The sequence below is a fragment of the Prenolepis imparis genome, unplaced genomic scaffold (assembly GCF_030444845.1).
Source record: "Prenolepis imparis isolate NDT839.2.m4 unplaced genomic scaffold, iyPreImpa1.0 SCAF_4, whole genome shotgun sequence".
NCBI lineage: Eukaryota > Metazoa > Arthropoda > Insecta > Hymenoptera > Formicidae > Prenolepis > Prenolepis imparis.
Window position 1 is genome coordinate 11,991,149 of NW_028141162.1, and position 15,765 is coordinate 12,006,913.

The 15,765-nt window shown below is 31.1% G+C and overlaps 2 protein-coding genes across 4 annotated transcripts in view; one reads left to right on the forward strand and one right to left on the reverse strand.

The window, feature by feature from the left end:
• Window positions 1-15: 15 nt before the first annotated feature.
• Window positions 16-3,356, reverse strand: LOC145935418 (protein LSM12). The gene is made up of 3 exons (XM_083036754.1): window positions 3,141-3,356; window positions 1,862-2,238; window positions 16-1,548 (listed from the first exon to the last, which is right to left on the reverse strand). Exons 1-3 carry the CDS (start codon window positions 3,259-3,261, stop codon window positions 1,459-1,461), a joined length of 588 nt encoding a protein of 195 aa, XP_082892880.1. The 5' UTR covers window positions 3,262-3,356; the 3' UTR covers window positions 16-1,458.
• Window positions 3,357-4,918: 1,562 nt separating this feature from the next.
• Window positions 4,919-15,765, forward strand: part of LOC145935417 (QRFP-like peptide receptor) — a 69,088-nt gene continuing 58,241 nt past the window's right edge. For all 3 annotated transcript variants that reach the window (XR_014425223.1, XM_083036752.1, XM_083036753.1), the window contains exon 1: window positions 4,919-5,212. The gene's annotated coding sequence lies outside the window, so the exon portion shown is untranslated. The remainder of the gene's footprint in view (window positions 5,213-15,765) is intronic.

Consider the following 15,765-nt stretch of genomic DNA (forward strand, 5'->3'; position numbering starts at 1 on the left):
GAATTTATATTACATTTATTTTTATGTCTTTTCATGTCACTCTCTTCTTACAATCTCTCTCGCGCACATTTGTTCTTCTCATTCTCATCGCTTCATATTGAGAATGGAATTAAAAAGAGAGCACAAGATGAATTCGATTTTCCAGCGAGAAACGAAATGTCAGATCTCGCGGAATCTGAATCTAAATCTTGAATAAATCGAGAAGCCCAGACTTCATTTTAAATTACATTCTCGCGACTTGATTTGCGCAAGAAAAAGAAAACAATTGTAGCACAAGTACTTGAAGACATTACGTATCATGCAAGATGAGTCATATTTCTTTTTCCATCGATTGAGAGATTTCTGAAAGTTTGTGCTAATATGGGAATAATGCGGAATTGTTCATGAATCAGGGTAAAGCGAGCTTCGAAACGGGATCATTTAAATTGACCATACGCATCTTGATTCGCAAAACTAGGATAAAGCACGGTTGCCGACTCGATTAAAATTATTGATATCTAGTTAGAAAATCTATTTTCTACCGTAAATACAAAGCAGAAACATTTATCGTGAAAGAATATATTCGGAAATAATAAATAGAAACTCGCTTTCGTACGTCAGCATTTAACAAAACTGCATAATATTATCTTTTTTTTATTTGATATAAGATTTGATAAGAGGATGTAAAAAAGAGCTCTGTAAAGTTATCTTATCTTTAATATTATATCGTGATGATATCATCGATGATAAATCACAATTTATTACTGAAAAAATTACATAATTAAAGCATTCGAGATGTCGACAACTGTGTATTTTATCTTACTTGATTTGCGACGCGCGGAGTCTGTCTTTGGAGTTTGTTTGCAAATGCTCGAGCCGTTTCATACGGACTTAAATAATATATATTACTTTACGAAACGCGCGGATTCGCGTTTTAAAAAGGGGATCTCAATTCATGCTAAAATACGTTTCATGCTTAATGTCGATGATCGATAAACCGACTGTTAAACGTATTTGAATTAAATTATTTAAACTACAGCATATGCTGGTGTATTGATATACATTACGTACGAATGTAGTATCAAGTGGTGTTTAACAAATACGCGGTAGCTACTTGAATCAGTCGATCTGTCCGCTTTTGTAGAGTTTTTAGGCTGGTGACTAATAATTACGAATGGTACGTCTGATTGTATTTATAAAATGCTGCACATGCGATACTGTTAACAATACTCGGATTAAGAATGTGTGAAATTTTTGCTTTGAATTTGCACTTCTTGTCCTTTTTCCATTCAACAAATGACTGGAGTTCGCTCGAGGATGCCGATTTTCCGCGATCTAGGCTTATCTATGTTGCTTTGTCGTCAGGCTGTTCTGTGTATTTAGTATTCCGTTGATTCTTCCTATTTCTCGTCAAATATTGAGAACATTTCTTGAAAGGTATCTTTAGCGATCTTGATGATGTAGTGCCTTTTTAGACTCTTATTGCAGTTCGCTGCCTTTCTGTGTCTGCTGTTGTTGTTGTTCCCGTTGCTGTTGCGCTTGAGCTGTATCTTTAATGTGTTTCTCAACCTGTGACGATAAAAAAATGTAATGAATATAAAATAGATCAAAAATAATCCTTATTTTTTATTCAATATGTTTCTCTTTGTATCACTTTAGCATAAGAAAATAGAGATCTTTGTTAAAAAGTTAACATTTTTATATAGATTATATATATAAATTATGAACTATTTTTTTAATTATTCTAAAATCGTGTTTTATTGTTAGAAATGTTACTTGTTGATAAAAGAATTTACAATGAATTAAATAAGAAATGAAAATAAGAAGTGTACATATGTATATTGGTATATTTCTTATTTAAACATTTTTTGCATTTACGTACCACTTTTTTTACATGTCTATATGCTCCAGATTCTGCGTTTCCATGGACATTGTCCACTTTGTATGGTGGTCTAATAGTGACATTATTAAATACAACAATATTAGCTCCATTCCACGTAATATCTTGAATAGTCTTTGAAATAGCAATAAAGAGTTTCTGTCCCTCTGGAGATACTCCGGCCTGCAGAGCCATTACCAGTCTCTTCTTCTCTTCAACCTGATTACGAACTCTTGTATTTAGCCTTTGTAAATTAAGGCTTTGTGGTGGTTCGCTGGTAGTAGGACTAACTTCTCGTATCACTTGAACATTAGATACGAGAGATAAATTTACTATGTGTACATCATTTAGTGAGGGTCTACCACTCGACGATGGACATTCTATGAAGTTATTGTTAAGGAATAGTATTCTTTGATGGAACAGAACAGATGAATGTTGGTTTGCATAATTATATCTTAGAAATAATGGAGTAATTAATTCAAAATAAAAATACAGCAGATTGCAAGAAATTTGTAAATTTTCAAAGAGAGGGGAGATTCTTAGTAAATAGAATAATGCCAATTGTTAATCTATTTGTTTCTAAAGTCCCAAGTCATTATAATAGTCACAAAAAAAAACTTGCTATCATATCAAATATTTTTCCATTGTGATGAATCTCATGGAATTTAAGGTTCGTAAGTCTTTTGTTATAGAAAAATACTCCAGTATTTACTAAGATATTCCAATGACACTGGAGTTAATGTTGATTGAATATTACATTATAAGTACTGTGAAAAATCAACGCAATTGCTTATGTCTCTCAAACTGTATTCTATTGTTAATTAAAAATCATCAGTGTACCAATGAAAAAAAACCAATTGTTATATCATTGCGGACGATTATTGTAAACACGTGTTTTCGAGAGGGAACGAAATTGGCGCGACGTGACGGACACGATGACGACGGTGGCGAGATACGCGAATAGAGACAACAAAACGAACGCACAGAGGGAGGCCAACGCATGGTTGATGATGGATGACGAAACTAACCTGACTTGTTACCGAGCTTTAAGGATTCGCGAAGACGTCCGGATTCCGGAAGAGGGAGAAGGCGAACGGGGTCGGGATCGTCGCGGAACGTCGAGTTCGTCGATACTTTCGGGGAAACACCGCGAAGACGATCTCGTCGCGGTCTCGACGCCGTTATTTACACTTTACGCGTCTCTCGCGCGGCGCGCGACGTCGACGTCGATGTCGATCGGCGTCGCCCGTTTTTTTTTTTTTTCCCCCCGTCAAAAGGATACTTAATATCAGCATTTTGGTCTGTGGATCGAACGCCAACACCTCACCCTCGATCTCCTGCTCGTGGCAGGTTTTACAAAGCACCGTGCTCCCGATGCTAAACCAGTCGCTGGCTCCGGCCATTTTTGACTGTCGGCGGCGAACTGGCGGCCGCGCTTCGCATCTCTCGCCTCGCTCGCGCCATCTCGCGGCCGATCGCCGACTTAATCTCGAACTCTCGAAACGTCCGTCTCGAAAGACTTCACCAGAGAGAAGAATGAGAGAGGCCACGCCGCCGTTTTTCGTCAAACGCTTTTTCTCTGCAGTACACTAGCGTCACGTACATCCATTTTACGGCCGCTTGGAACTACATGGCCACATCCACTTTCGATCCTATGATAAAACAACCAATGTCCGTGCTACATCCACTTTTCGATTAAAATCTAAAATCATTGTTTGACGCATATGTATCTACACATTTTATATCCACAAATTATAGATAAAAAATACATTTTGTGTATATATAAATTAATTAAAATATATATATATTTATTTTTATGCGATATTTTTCATTTTAACAATATATATATATACTACGCGACGCGGATAAATATATGTTATATATAAAAAATTAAAGTAGTAAAAGTAAAATTTTATATATATATATATATATATATAATATAAAATGGATGAACATGACGGTACGGTACGGTAAAATGGATGTACGTGACGCTAGTGTACTGCAGAGAAAAAGCGTTTGACGAAAAACGGCGGCGTGGCCTCTCTCATTCTTCTCTCTGACTTCACTGCGTACTGGCGTCCTCTCGGCGGCTGAAGGCGAGAAGAAACTAGAAAGCGCGCGAGTGAAATAAAGGTAATAAATTTGTATATTAAAACATTAAATTTGTATTAAATTATGTCGACGATGTTATTATCGATTGAATAACGCGCGATATAAAGAGAAACCTGCTAATTTCCGGTACTTTATTGCAACTACATTTATTGTAATAACTCTCATCGGTCAGTGACGATGATTATATATAAAAATTAGAAAAAAGACATATTTATCTTTTTACATACATTTCTTATTGTCTCTTACAAGTTCTCGTTTCTCATTTGTCATATTTCGCACATTTCGATATTTTAATATATTGCAAAGTTTCGTATAATTATTTCATTATCGCAATTATAGTTTCTTTTGTCTCGATTTCTATGTTCGCCTATAATTGCGACTAGCGCGCTGTTTCAATCATTTTGAATTTCGAGGGTTGGCAGCATCGTTTTCGAAACGCGTCGAGGTGACTCGTACGTTAGGCGAATTTGCTCCGTGTATTTCTCGCGATTAATACTGTTTAAAAGTGACGAGTTCGCGTAAAGTCTCGCGTAAAGTGTCGTAGTGCATCGAAAGTCGCGTAGAATCGCGTTATTACACATCGATGGCGCCATTTCTGTGTCTGGATCAAAGTATAGGCGCATCTGATTATCGCCAGGTATGCATATATTATATATATGTATATATATCGTCATTAATCGCATTAATATCCTTTTCACAATGATCGTTCGTAATGTTTTTGAATAACACGTTATATTCAACATATCTGAATTTGTTTGACACATATATATCTGAATAATAATATTTAATATATATTTTTGGTAACAATAAGAAAGTAAGTATAATTCTCGGCGAAATGAGCGCGACGGTTCGGCCATTTTCGTACGGGTCCGTCAGCGCTCGGCTTGGCGGGTAGTTCGTCGTTCGCGCGTTCCCTCGTTCGCGCTACGTCTCCAGTTTGCAATCGGCGCGTAGATGAGTCGTGTGTTCCACGTCCTTCGGAACATCCTTTTCTGTGCGACGCGCGCGAAATAAGGACTCGCGATCGCTCTTTCGGCGTCGCCGTCGTAATCACGTTCCCCCTTAAAAGTACGGCAATAAGACACGCGCGAGCGGAATGTACGTCTCGAGACGTGAATCGTGTTTAAACGAAAGCCGACGCTCGAGTAGCCGAGGATGTGTCGGATTTTCGCGTGAGGTACGACGATGTAATATCACGTGCAGCGATGTCGCGCCGACAAAGATACTTAACCGGAAGTGAAGGTACGATCTTTGCCCAAATTCGTTCAAATTTTATGTTATAATTGACTGCAATTTGATGCGTTGAGCAGACTTTTTGGATATTATTTATTATTTATGATGTCTCGTTAAAGCAGTGGTATATTTTTATAAAAATTATCGCAAAGCTCATTAACTGCGCTTTTGCAAATATTTTTCATTACGAAAACGAGCGTATTTATATCATTACGTCTCTTTACCAAGACATATATAATGATATAATTACGCTCGTTTTTGCGATGAAAAATATTTGCGGAAGCAGCTAATGAGCTTTGTGATAACTTTTATTTTATTTTTGTTACACACACATTAAAATGCCACAATAATGATAATATTATTATCATAATATATTTATGTCGATAAAATAAATTTTAGATAGAGGCTCGCTCTATTTTTCGAATTTTTTATATTATAGTTTTGTGAACGTCTTTAAAATTATAAATTTTTTCTTGTGAATCTTTCCGATTCATAAATCGGATCCACTCTTTATTCCGTGTATTTTTAATGCTATGTTTCTTTGAACAATGAATACCATATGTTTTATCGTATTATTCTTTTGCTTCACTGGATCTTCATTCGTGCATACCTGTTGATTCTACAAAGCTCGCGTTTTATCTTTTAGGCAATCGACATTCAATTTCATGAATATAAATCCTCTCATAATTTGCTATAATAGACATAGGTTGAAGTATACTTATCTCAAGTTTCTTTTAACGAATTTAATACCTCTGCTCATAATTATAAAGATCACGAATTACATCCCTTTCATTTCCTTCGATATATATTAGTTACATAATAAACTCTTTGATTATTTAACGAGAATGTTTTATAGAAATATTTATCTTTACCGCGTGTTAATCTTTCCTTTAATAATATTTTACAAATGTCTCGTATACACATCGTGTTGCAAATTGAGATACAAAAATATGTTGCTTCTTCAAAGGCAGATATTTATATAATAGGTACTTTGTGTTGGTGCACAAACTTGATGCTGTTGTAAATAGGTTTTCGGTACATCTTTTCTGACTAATTATTCGTTTAGATTTCTTGGCTGTGCGAAGATTAATTTTTTTAGCTGAAATGCAGTCGCAAACAAATAGCAAGGATATTTTCTCACTTCGTATATTTCGCGTTTATCTCGCACTGGATCGTATTGGAACGCATTATGATGTAAAGATTAACCGAGTCGAATTTTATTGCGAATCGTGAAATCTGAATTGAAGGACACCGTAGCGGAAAATAATGTAAAATCGTAATTGAAGAATGGAACAGAGGTCCTCTTGATATTTATTGAAATAAATATAATAAAATGAGAAGATTTTCGAGAGAAAATTTGTGAATTCTATGTACGAAATATATAAAATATGTTTTTGCTTCATGCTTTTACATGAAAACGAACATTGTTGTTCCTATTTACATTAGCTTGAATTTTATTCGTACAAGCAAATATTAATGATATAAAATATAAAATATAATATATTGTGCGAGAAAGAACATTTATTATTTATAACAAACAAGAATTTTGATCTTAAACGCTGATGAGCAAAAATTTATACATTTAATCATAAATATTAAATTTGATAAAATATTTGTGTGCTCTCTTTAAGTAATACATCGATTCATTTTAACCACTACTTAACCGACTTTGCTTTGTTTCGAAATTCGAGAGCACTTTAGATTCGCTTCGTAAACTTGAAAAGCTTCTGTTGAGATAATTTCAAAGTTCTCATTTAGCTCATAGCTTTATTATTGCTCCTTCCGTCCATTTTGATAGTCGGTTCACTTCGTTCATTGATCGATTAATGAAACACAGCACATTATATAGTTGCTTAATGAACTCGAAAAAAATTGAGTGCCTTTTATTAATTTATTTTAATTTCTTCGCTTCACTTCCAATTTTGTTGATTATTCGAAGACTTTTTTTTTTTATCTACTATAAGTCGTTCGATCAAAAATGAACATCGAGATAAAAACCGGCTGTGAAAATAGTTTAAGTAAGTATTAATTAGTGGATTAAATAGACTGGATGAAGTTATTTATAATATATTTAGTTTGAAGAGACACACGCGAGAATTATATTGGAATGACATGATATAAACGGGTGCGATTTCCACAGATATTACGCGTTCGCTCGACAACATCGAGTCGCGGCGAGAGTATCAAGAATAGCTCTCTAAGCACCTCATTCAGTTATTCTCCTAGCCACAAAATGGCACTACGTTGCACTTGGCAATATAAATTTAGTTATATAATTTAGTATATATATATAAATTTATGAAATATACATGTGCGATAACTAAACGTTTTTTTAAATTTTGTATGCTGTATTTATGAAATTTCTTATACTTTCCGGTAAAAAATATTTTATATATAATCACATATAATATAACAATATAAAATTATATTGAAATATATAAAATTCTATATAAGTTATGTATAATTACTTATATAATTTTATATATTTCAATATAATTTTATATTGTTATATATGATTATATATAAAAAATTTTTTACCGAGTTTTAACGTAGATTATTCTAATCATTCCATTTCGAAATTGATAAATTAATTCTCGAGCTTTTGTATTTTGTATTAGTACAATATATTTTAATAATGTTTTTACTTAAATTTTTTTAGCAGCGACGTACTATGTAGAAAAAGCGCTTTCTTAAAGATTATTTCTAACATTGATTTTATTCGGCTCATTTTATCGCGTGTAACATTATATTTCCTAGAGCAATATATCACATTGCAGAGACGGTCATAGACCTGCTACATACTTCTGAAAAAAAAATATAAAAGTAAAGTAACGACAACGTAGGATATTGTACGTGACTCAAGTACATCGTTACTAGAGATAACAAATCATAATAATATTCGTTTTTACGTTGTTACCAAGCCGCTGATAATATAAATGTTATTATTATAGAAATATTTTTCTGCTATAAATAACACATCTTTAATACACACTAACAAATAATCTTTAATGTTAATACTTTTTAATCTTTTTGTTTTATAATGTAATATTTATTTATTATGTTTTACAAAAGTATTAAAGTATTAACAACCATATAATAATAAAAAATCTTTACAGTTTCTTAATAGAAAATCTTCACGTTTTAATGAAATTTTTATATAGATTTCTTTTCAATTTTATGTCATATATATTTTTTTTTTATATTATAAAATTATATTTATATGAGAAATTGAGAATCTGTTAGAATCTGTATTATGTCATTATAAATTTTAAAATCAATGAAAATAGTCTGCTTTGAAAAAATCTAATAAATAACAAAAAGTTATATTTAGAATCAAGTAATTTACAAATCTTTATTGTGAATAAATTGCGAGGAAAAATATTAGGAAAAATTGCTCCAAAATAAATTAAATAAAAAAGTATAATGTTTAACTTTGAACATAATGAGATATGAGATGAAATCAGTTTCTCTAATAATTTAAATTTAATTAAACTTTGTTTATAATCAAGTTATATTCAAGCCTTTAAACCTCTTTATGTTAAGAAAGTACACAACGCTTGTCGATCCAAAATATCTATATTATGCAATATAATATTAATATAATATTAACAATAAGTAATTAAGCAAATTATCGCAAATTGCAAAAGTTAGCTAAATCCATAAATATAACAAGAAATAGAATATCTCTTCTTTCAATCGAAACTTTTTGTTTAATTATAATATTACGAGTAAAATATTTAACTTTTTTATTTTGAAAGATAGAGCTAATTAACTTCACTGAAGAAATTGCTCTGTCCTCTGTCAATTCATTTATTTTAGTGCGGACTGACAGACAGCCGCGAGCGTTTTTTCATTTTTAAAAGATTGCGTTGACTTTTTCGTTTTTCGGTTCGATCTATTTTTCTTTCTTATTTTTTTTTTTGTGTTTAACCGACAGAGAGGTTGCACGTGGCGGTGTCGAGTAGTATCTATGCCAGTCCCATAAATAGAAGGGTATATGAGCTTACACGAGACACTTTGCTTGCCGATATAATTCAGTTTGTAACCGTGCATAGGCGCGATACAGTCTGTAAGATTAGCAGAAATTAGGACAAACGGGGGTTATTCCCCAGCATGTCATTCTCGATTTCGCGGTAAGGAACAAAATAGTTTCACCTGGAAATTGATCCTATATTAGTATTATATCTTATCTATTTAATATTATCTTACGTTATGCGGGGATTTCGTTGCGCGTGTATGAGCGTCGTTGTGTGTCGAATCGCTTAATTATATTTGAAGGGTTCAGAAGATATGCGATGCATTTTATTGATTTTTTTTATAGAGCTATTTTAAATGTGGAAATATTAAATCGCCATAAAATATTATATTTGTATTAGAAATTTTTATATAATTTTAGAAAAACAAAATATATATTGTGTATGTTTTTTATTAATTAGAAAATTTATATTATTGCACACATTCACATACTATATCAAAATCTGTCTTTTTAATTTAAAATAATCTTATTCAGTTCTTTTTACTCTTTTCAATTCTTCATTTAGAAAATGGATCCAGTTGACGCATTACATATATTAAAATGATTTCAAATAGCAAAAATACATTTGTTGAAACTGTTTAAAGAGTTTAGTACGTTTTAGCAGTGATTTTATTTAGTGAATGAAGAAATGGACTTTGTCTACACTTAAAATTAGAGTGTTTTATCATATTTATGATAATATATATTGCTGGAATTTAGTACATTATGCGGAGCAAAGTTGTTTATATTTCTCTCAAAAGTCATCTATGTATGATAGGCAATTTTCCAAGTTATTTTAAGAATAGGTACATGTAACACATAATAATACTTAGCATTTTCTATAATTTTCACGAGATTGTTCGTTTTTAGTTCAGTTATAAAATAATTTAATAAGATAATTTAAAATAAATAAAATAACAAAACAGACATATATATGTACAATAGATTATAGATATGTATGTTTTAAAAAAAATTTGTTATCAGATAATTTCCAAAGCTAATGTATTTACAAACAATTGGTTTTTGAATAACCGACAGTGAACGAATTAATATAAATCACATTCGAGTAATAAAATAAAGTTCTCAAGTATAAAAAATTGTAGTACCCTTGAGTATATTCCATACATGTGAACTATAAAATGGAGCAGAGTCATCATTTTTAGTACTTTTACGTCCCAGATACACGCGCTACTCAACATTGACTCACGTTCAACTTCGCTCTTCTTGAGACAATAAAATTCGCATTTCACGAAAGTGGCTGTTCAAACGGTTCCCTCTTTTTCTCGTTGTCGAAACGTGAATCGATTGTCTTCGTAAGCGAATACTCGCGCGCGAGGTTGCGGCACTTTCACACTCGTCCTATAAATACAAATTTATGTCTGACACATGCTACTTGTTTAGGGGCATAAATCACGACACTACCGGTGTTACCGGGAATATCTCGCGCCTAACGGATAACGATCAAATGGAAATGAGCAAAGCTTATCTTTTGTCACTGCTCGATGACAGCCTTCTGCGACATAAATTACAAGTCGAACGAGAATGAAAAATAAAATTGAAATATTATATTATCAAATTGGTACTGTTCCGGAAAAAACATAGATCAACTTTTTTTTTTCTGTAGTTTTTAAATTAAGAGTTAAATTAGTATTTGTGATTCAAGAAGAGTACGAGAAGATATACAGAGAATAAAAAAAAACGAGATATTATTTCATCTAGATTTAAACCGATATTGCTATTTTTATTATAAATAAGATGATAAAGTAACTCTCGATATAAATTGATCTTACATCTCTTACATATTGTAATTGTCACATTTAAATATAACAAATTTGTATTTGTTTTTAAAAATGCAGAAATAGAGTTAATAGACTTCGTAGTTTAAAAATTATAAATATATGCAGTGTTTTTTTTTTAAATTAACTGATAAAAAGATTCATCTATTAGCTCATATTCCTGGAGTCGCTCGCGTATTCCAGATTTCGTAAGATTAAACTTGCTTTTTAACAAGAAAGTTGCAAAACTCAAAGTTATATTATTCAATCTCTATATTCGATCTGATCGTAAAATCTCTCTCTCCCTTTGAGTTACACACATATATCTATATTCGAAACGAGCACGTGACAAACATTAGTCTTTGTCTCAGCTGTATGCAAAAACGCAGAGAGATCACGTTCTCGTATGTTTGTTAAATTTGGAATAAATAGTCGCTCGACGATCGACGAATGCGTACAACCGCACGAAAATAAAATATCCACGTGTGTCCATTTGGCTTAAGCCGTTGCACGTGGTGGAAAGGGGTAAAATGGAGGATGGGCCTACTGCCAGCTGGCTTGAGGGCTCACAGTCACTAGATGATAGAAATCAGCTCGATGGCCAAAATAACGGCTAGTTTCTCGTCGGACAAAATTATAAAGGGTGAGAGGGAGAGGGCGAGATGTAACGCATCGCGAGAGTCGAACTTATTTTTCTTTCGAATCTACGGACACAAGTGTGAATACACGTATATTTATTTTTTATCTGAAAAAAATGCGCACGTAATTGCCTTCCATGAAATAAATTTTATAATGTTACAGAGAGACTAAAAAAATTTTTTTCTGTGCGCGCGTTGTTGATAGCTTTGAAATTGTTTAAATTAAAATTGTTTCATGCTGATATACGCGCTGGCGAGAATTATTAGGGCATAATTGATGAATTGGGACAACCGTCATTATCGCGCGAGCGAAATATCAATTTGTGCAGAATCTCTATTGTTAAAATTTATGAAAAGAAATTATGACATAAAATTATAATACAGGACAATTATATATAGGAATTAATTAGAGAAAAGGGATCAATTAAAGTTACAGTTCTAGATGCGTAAATATTACTTAAAGAATTAATTAGGAAAAAACGCTAAATGTTTCGATATACTTTTACTTCGATTCAATAAGAAAATTATAACACTACTGGTGAAAACCGATGAAAAATATAACACTTTGAGGAGAACAAAACAGTTGTAATATAAATAACATACTACAAATAAACTGCAAGAAAATAACTAGTATATGGAGAAGGAATTAATATCTTTGTGAAAAAAAATTTTTTTTTATTCTTTCTGTATTGTGTATAATGTATTGTATAAAACTGATTTTACATATAAAAAATATATGCATTTTTTTAGACGAAGGATAGATACGCGTTTTATTAATAGTTTGATCATTTCGAATGACTCTCACGTAGAGATTCATTGTCGATAGATTAGAATTATTGATCAGGACAAGCACGTAGCGCCTTCGCTAAAAGAACTGTCGCAGGATTTTCGTTAACGTTTCTCTAATTGTATTACAAAGTTTGACTAATTGTTCGCGACGCTTTTCTAATTCTATATCTCTTTTATCATTATCGATTTTTCTGCTTCTTTTCGTCGACCTTATTTTCTCCGATTCGCTGCGCAATTGATCTATGTTTAATGATAGTTTTATTTTTTATAGTCATCAATTATATATATGTCGAAGTCATTCGTTCTTATACGAGCACTTTTGCAAGAGAAAAATATAAAGTATACATCTCTATATATACAGTTTCAGGAAATATGGATCAAATATGAAAGCTAGGGAGCAAATTATTTGATACTTAATAAGTTTCGAGCACTTCATAAAATAAGCAAACATATTATTGATGTCGACGTGTATAAAATATCGAATATTCGACAAAATAAATTTTGATCGCGATTCTACATTTATATTTGATGAAATATGCTTTTACGGTCGTTATTGTGCGAGAAAATTGTATAAACAGATATAATTAATTTCCAAATAGTTAAATATTGGTACTGGTACCTGTAACATTTGTCGATGTCGAAATATTGACTATAAATTCGAAAATATTCTCACTCTCGCAGATTGTCCGTGTGCGACTGTTTGTAAAGCATCTGTTTTCTCTTACATGTCATATTCAATTTTAGGCAACTGCGACATGGGCAAAATATCGTAGCATTCGCGCGGGTGAACAACTAACAGCTGTTGCCCGGCCACGTGATCGCGAATTTTGATTTTTATCTTTAAACAACATGATCGGGATATCTTACATACATTTATAATAATTTATGATACTCGAGATGATGCGCGACACAAACAAATAAGCAAAAATCTCTTTTACAAGAGAAGAAAATATTTATATTACATTATATGTATAAAATATGTTTTTCTTATATTTTATCTTACAAAATTTACAGATAGTGAGCATAACTCCGTTAATTTTTAATGTATTTAAAAATATAAAAAATCTATTTTATTATATTATTATTATATTATTATATATTATATTATAAATATTTTAAATATTTCTTTTATTAGTTTCCCCTTTTCTAGCTATTGCATTATTTGGACTATATTATTAGAAAAACAGTCCTTTCACTTAACCCTTTAATGTCAACTATTTCAAAAAATTAAAAAAAGTTTGCAATATTTAATCATAACGTGAAACGAGGAATAAATAGTAAGAAAATAAAAAAAAAAATATATATATATATAAATTTTTAAACATAAATTTTCCCATTTTTTACGAGATCCTTTCTTGATATGGCATAAAAGTCACATCTTATGTTATTTGTATATTATATATGTTAAAGTCACACACAGATAATTGTACGCGAGAAAATTACGGAACATTTCCTTGAAATTTACAAATACTCTGTGGTTAATGGAACATCCTTAATATTTAAGGAGTTTGCTGAAAATGCTAATTTATTTATTTTTTTCGATGCAGAATATTTTATTTCGTTTAAATTAGGAATTGTTTTTTTCATTTATAAAGCAAGAAATCTGTTTTTGTGCCAAAGAAATCTCTTTTAACAGACTGTTAAAAACGCTTTTATACTTATTTAATTAATTAGAAAGTCTTTGGTGCGTGTGCGTGTCTTCCTTCAGAATTTCATTCGTGTTATTCGTGTTACGTTTTCGCAGCCGTGATGAGAAATAAAATTGTACAGCACGAAGTCAGAAGAGCTTAATTCGAGCACCGGTGTCCGCGCGTGCGAGAAAAACTTTAAAATTTTATCTGGTAGAATGTAAGTAGTTTGCGCCGTTAATATACTCGTTGATGTAGCGAGTTTATTCCATGAGTTACAACTTTTTGTCGACCACAAATTCTGACGAATTTAGAATTAATTTTTTTTTTTTAATAGACATTTAAAGTTTTTCATTTTCAATGATAAAATTTATTTTTGTTTTACTTCTTGATATATTAAATTCTTTGCCTTGTGACGCACATATATTATTATTAAAAGTTATTAAAAAATATCTTATTTATATTATGGGAAAAACTGCATAGCAAATAAAAAATTAAAATAAAAAATTAAGAAAGAAATAAAGAACTTGGAAATTTGTCCTCTGGATCTTTTATGTCTTTTGTGAAATGCTCTCTCTCTCTCTCTCTCTCTCTCTCTCTCTCTCTCTATATATATATATATATATATATATATATATTGAAAATTACAGTTGCGAGCTATAAAGATTTTACGCAAAAAGCATAGCGTTTGGTTTTATACCAGACGTGGGTGATCCTTTGTATTATTAGCGAGCTTCATTAAACGAAAGACTGCAGGATACTATGTCGTTATGCTCGAGTGATGTGTTTCTTTCGTTTTTCTTTCGTATAATAACGCTCGCTTGGGAAATACATTACTGACACGATGCGTTTGCGATTCAGGGCTGCAGTGCATTTCGTAATTCGATTTTCTCCGTCGGAAATGGAATTCCTGGAGTCTCACCGGATATGCCAGCTGTCTACGATAAAGGTGTCGAACGGTGATCTTAAAGTAGTAACGCTAGCTATATGTATTTGAAGTAATTTAAAAATTGTTTACTTTTTTCTGCAATTTATTCTATGAATTTTTATCTCTTTTATTATTAGTTGACATTTATATATAATAAATCCTAAAAAATAATTATTTATCAGCAATTTTTATTAATCAGCAAAAATTATAAAAATTAAAAATTATAAGTCGCAAAATTAATTATAAAAAAATTAATTTTTAAAATTAACTGTTTTTAAAAATAATTATATATGATTACAAAAATTATATATTGTGTACCAAGAATGGGGTGTAGAAAGACATGTTACACTTTTATTTACAATCTATAAAAAAATATACATATATATATATATATTTTATAGTGCTAAAGATTATAAAGAACTTTTAACAATCAAAATTTCGTAAAGAAAAATTTTGATAAAACATAGAAGAAATCGAAATTATTGACAGAAATTTATGATTAAATACATTTTATAACAAAGTATTTAATACATTTTAATGCAAAACATTAAATACATTTTATAACAAAGTACATATCATGCATTTAATTAAATAAATAAATTTAATAGCCCCAAACACATAAAATAAAAATTTTGTAATTATTATCAAATATTATTATTTTGCAATATGTGAAATTTTACGCATGCATTTACGCAAGAATGAATAATAAATAGCATTAGTGTTTAATTTTATATTGCAATGCAGATGCTGTTTGTTACTAGCTTTCTACAACGTAGTACATAGTGATTT

What these genes read in the sequence shown, in the direction of transcription:
- LOC145935418 (XM_083036754.1), bottom strand. Translation starts at nt 3,261, where the DNA reads ATGGCCGGAGCCAGCGACTGGTTTAGCATCGGGAGCACGGTGCTTTGT. An exon ending in GACCAAAATGCTGATATTAA is followed by an intron (nt 2,239 to 3,140) that starts GTATCCTTTTGA and finishes ATAACTTCATAG; the next exon opens with AATGTCCATCGTCGAGTGGT. An exon ending in ATAGACATGTAAAAAAAGTG is followed by an intron (nt 1,549 to 1,861) that starts GTACGTAAATGC and finishes TTATCGTCACAG; the next exon opens with GTTGAGAAACACATTAAAGA.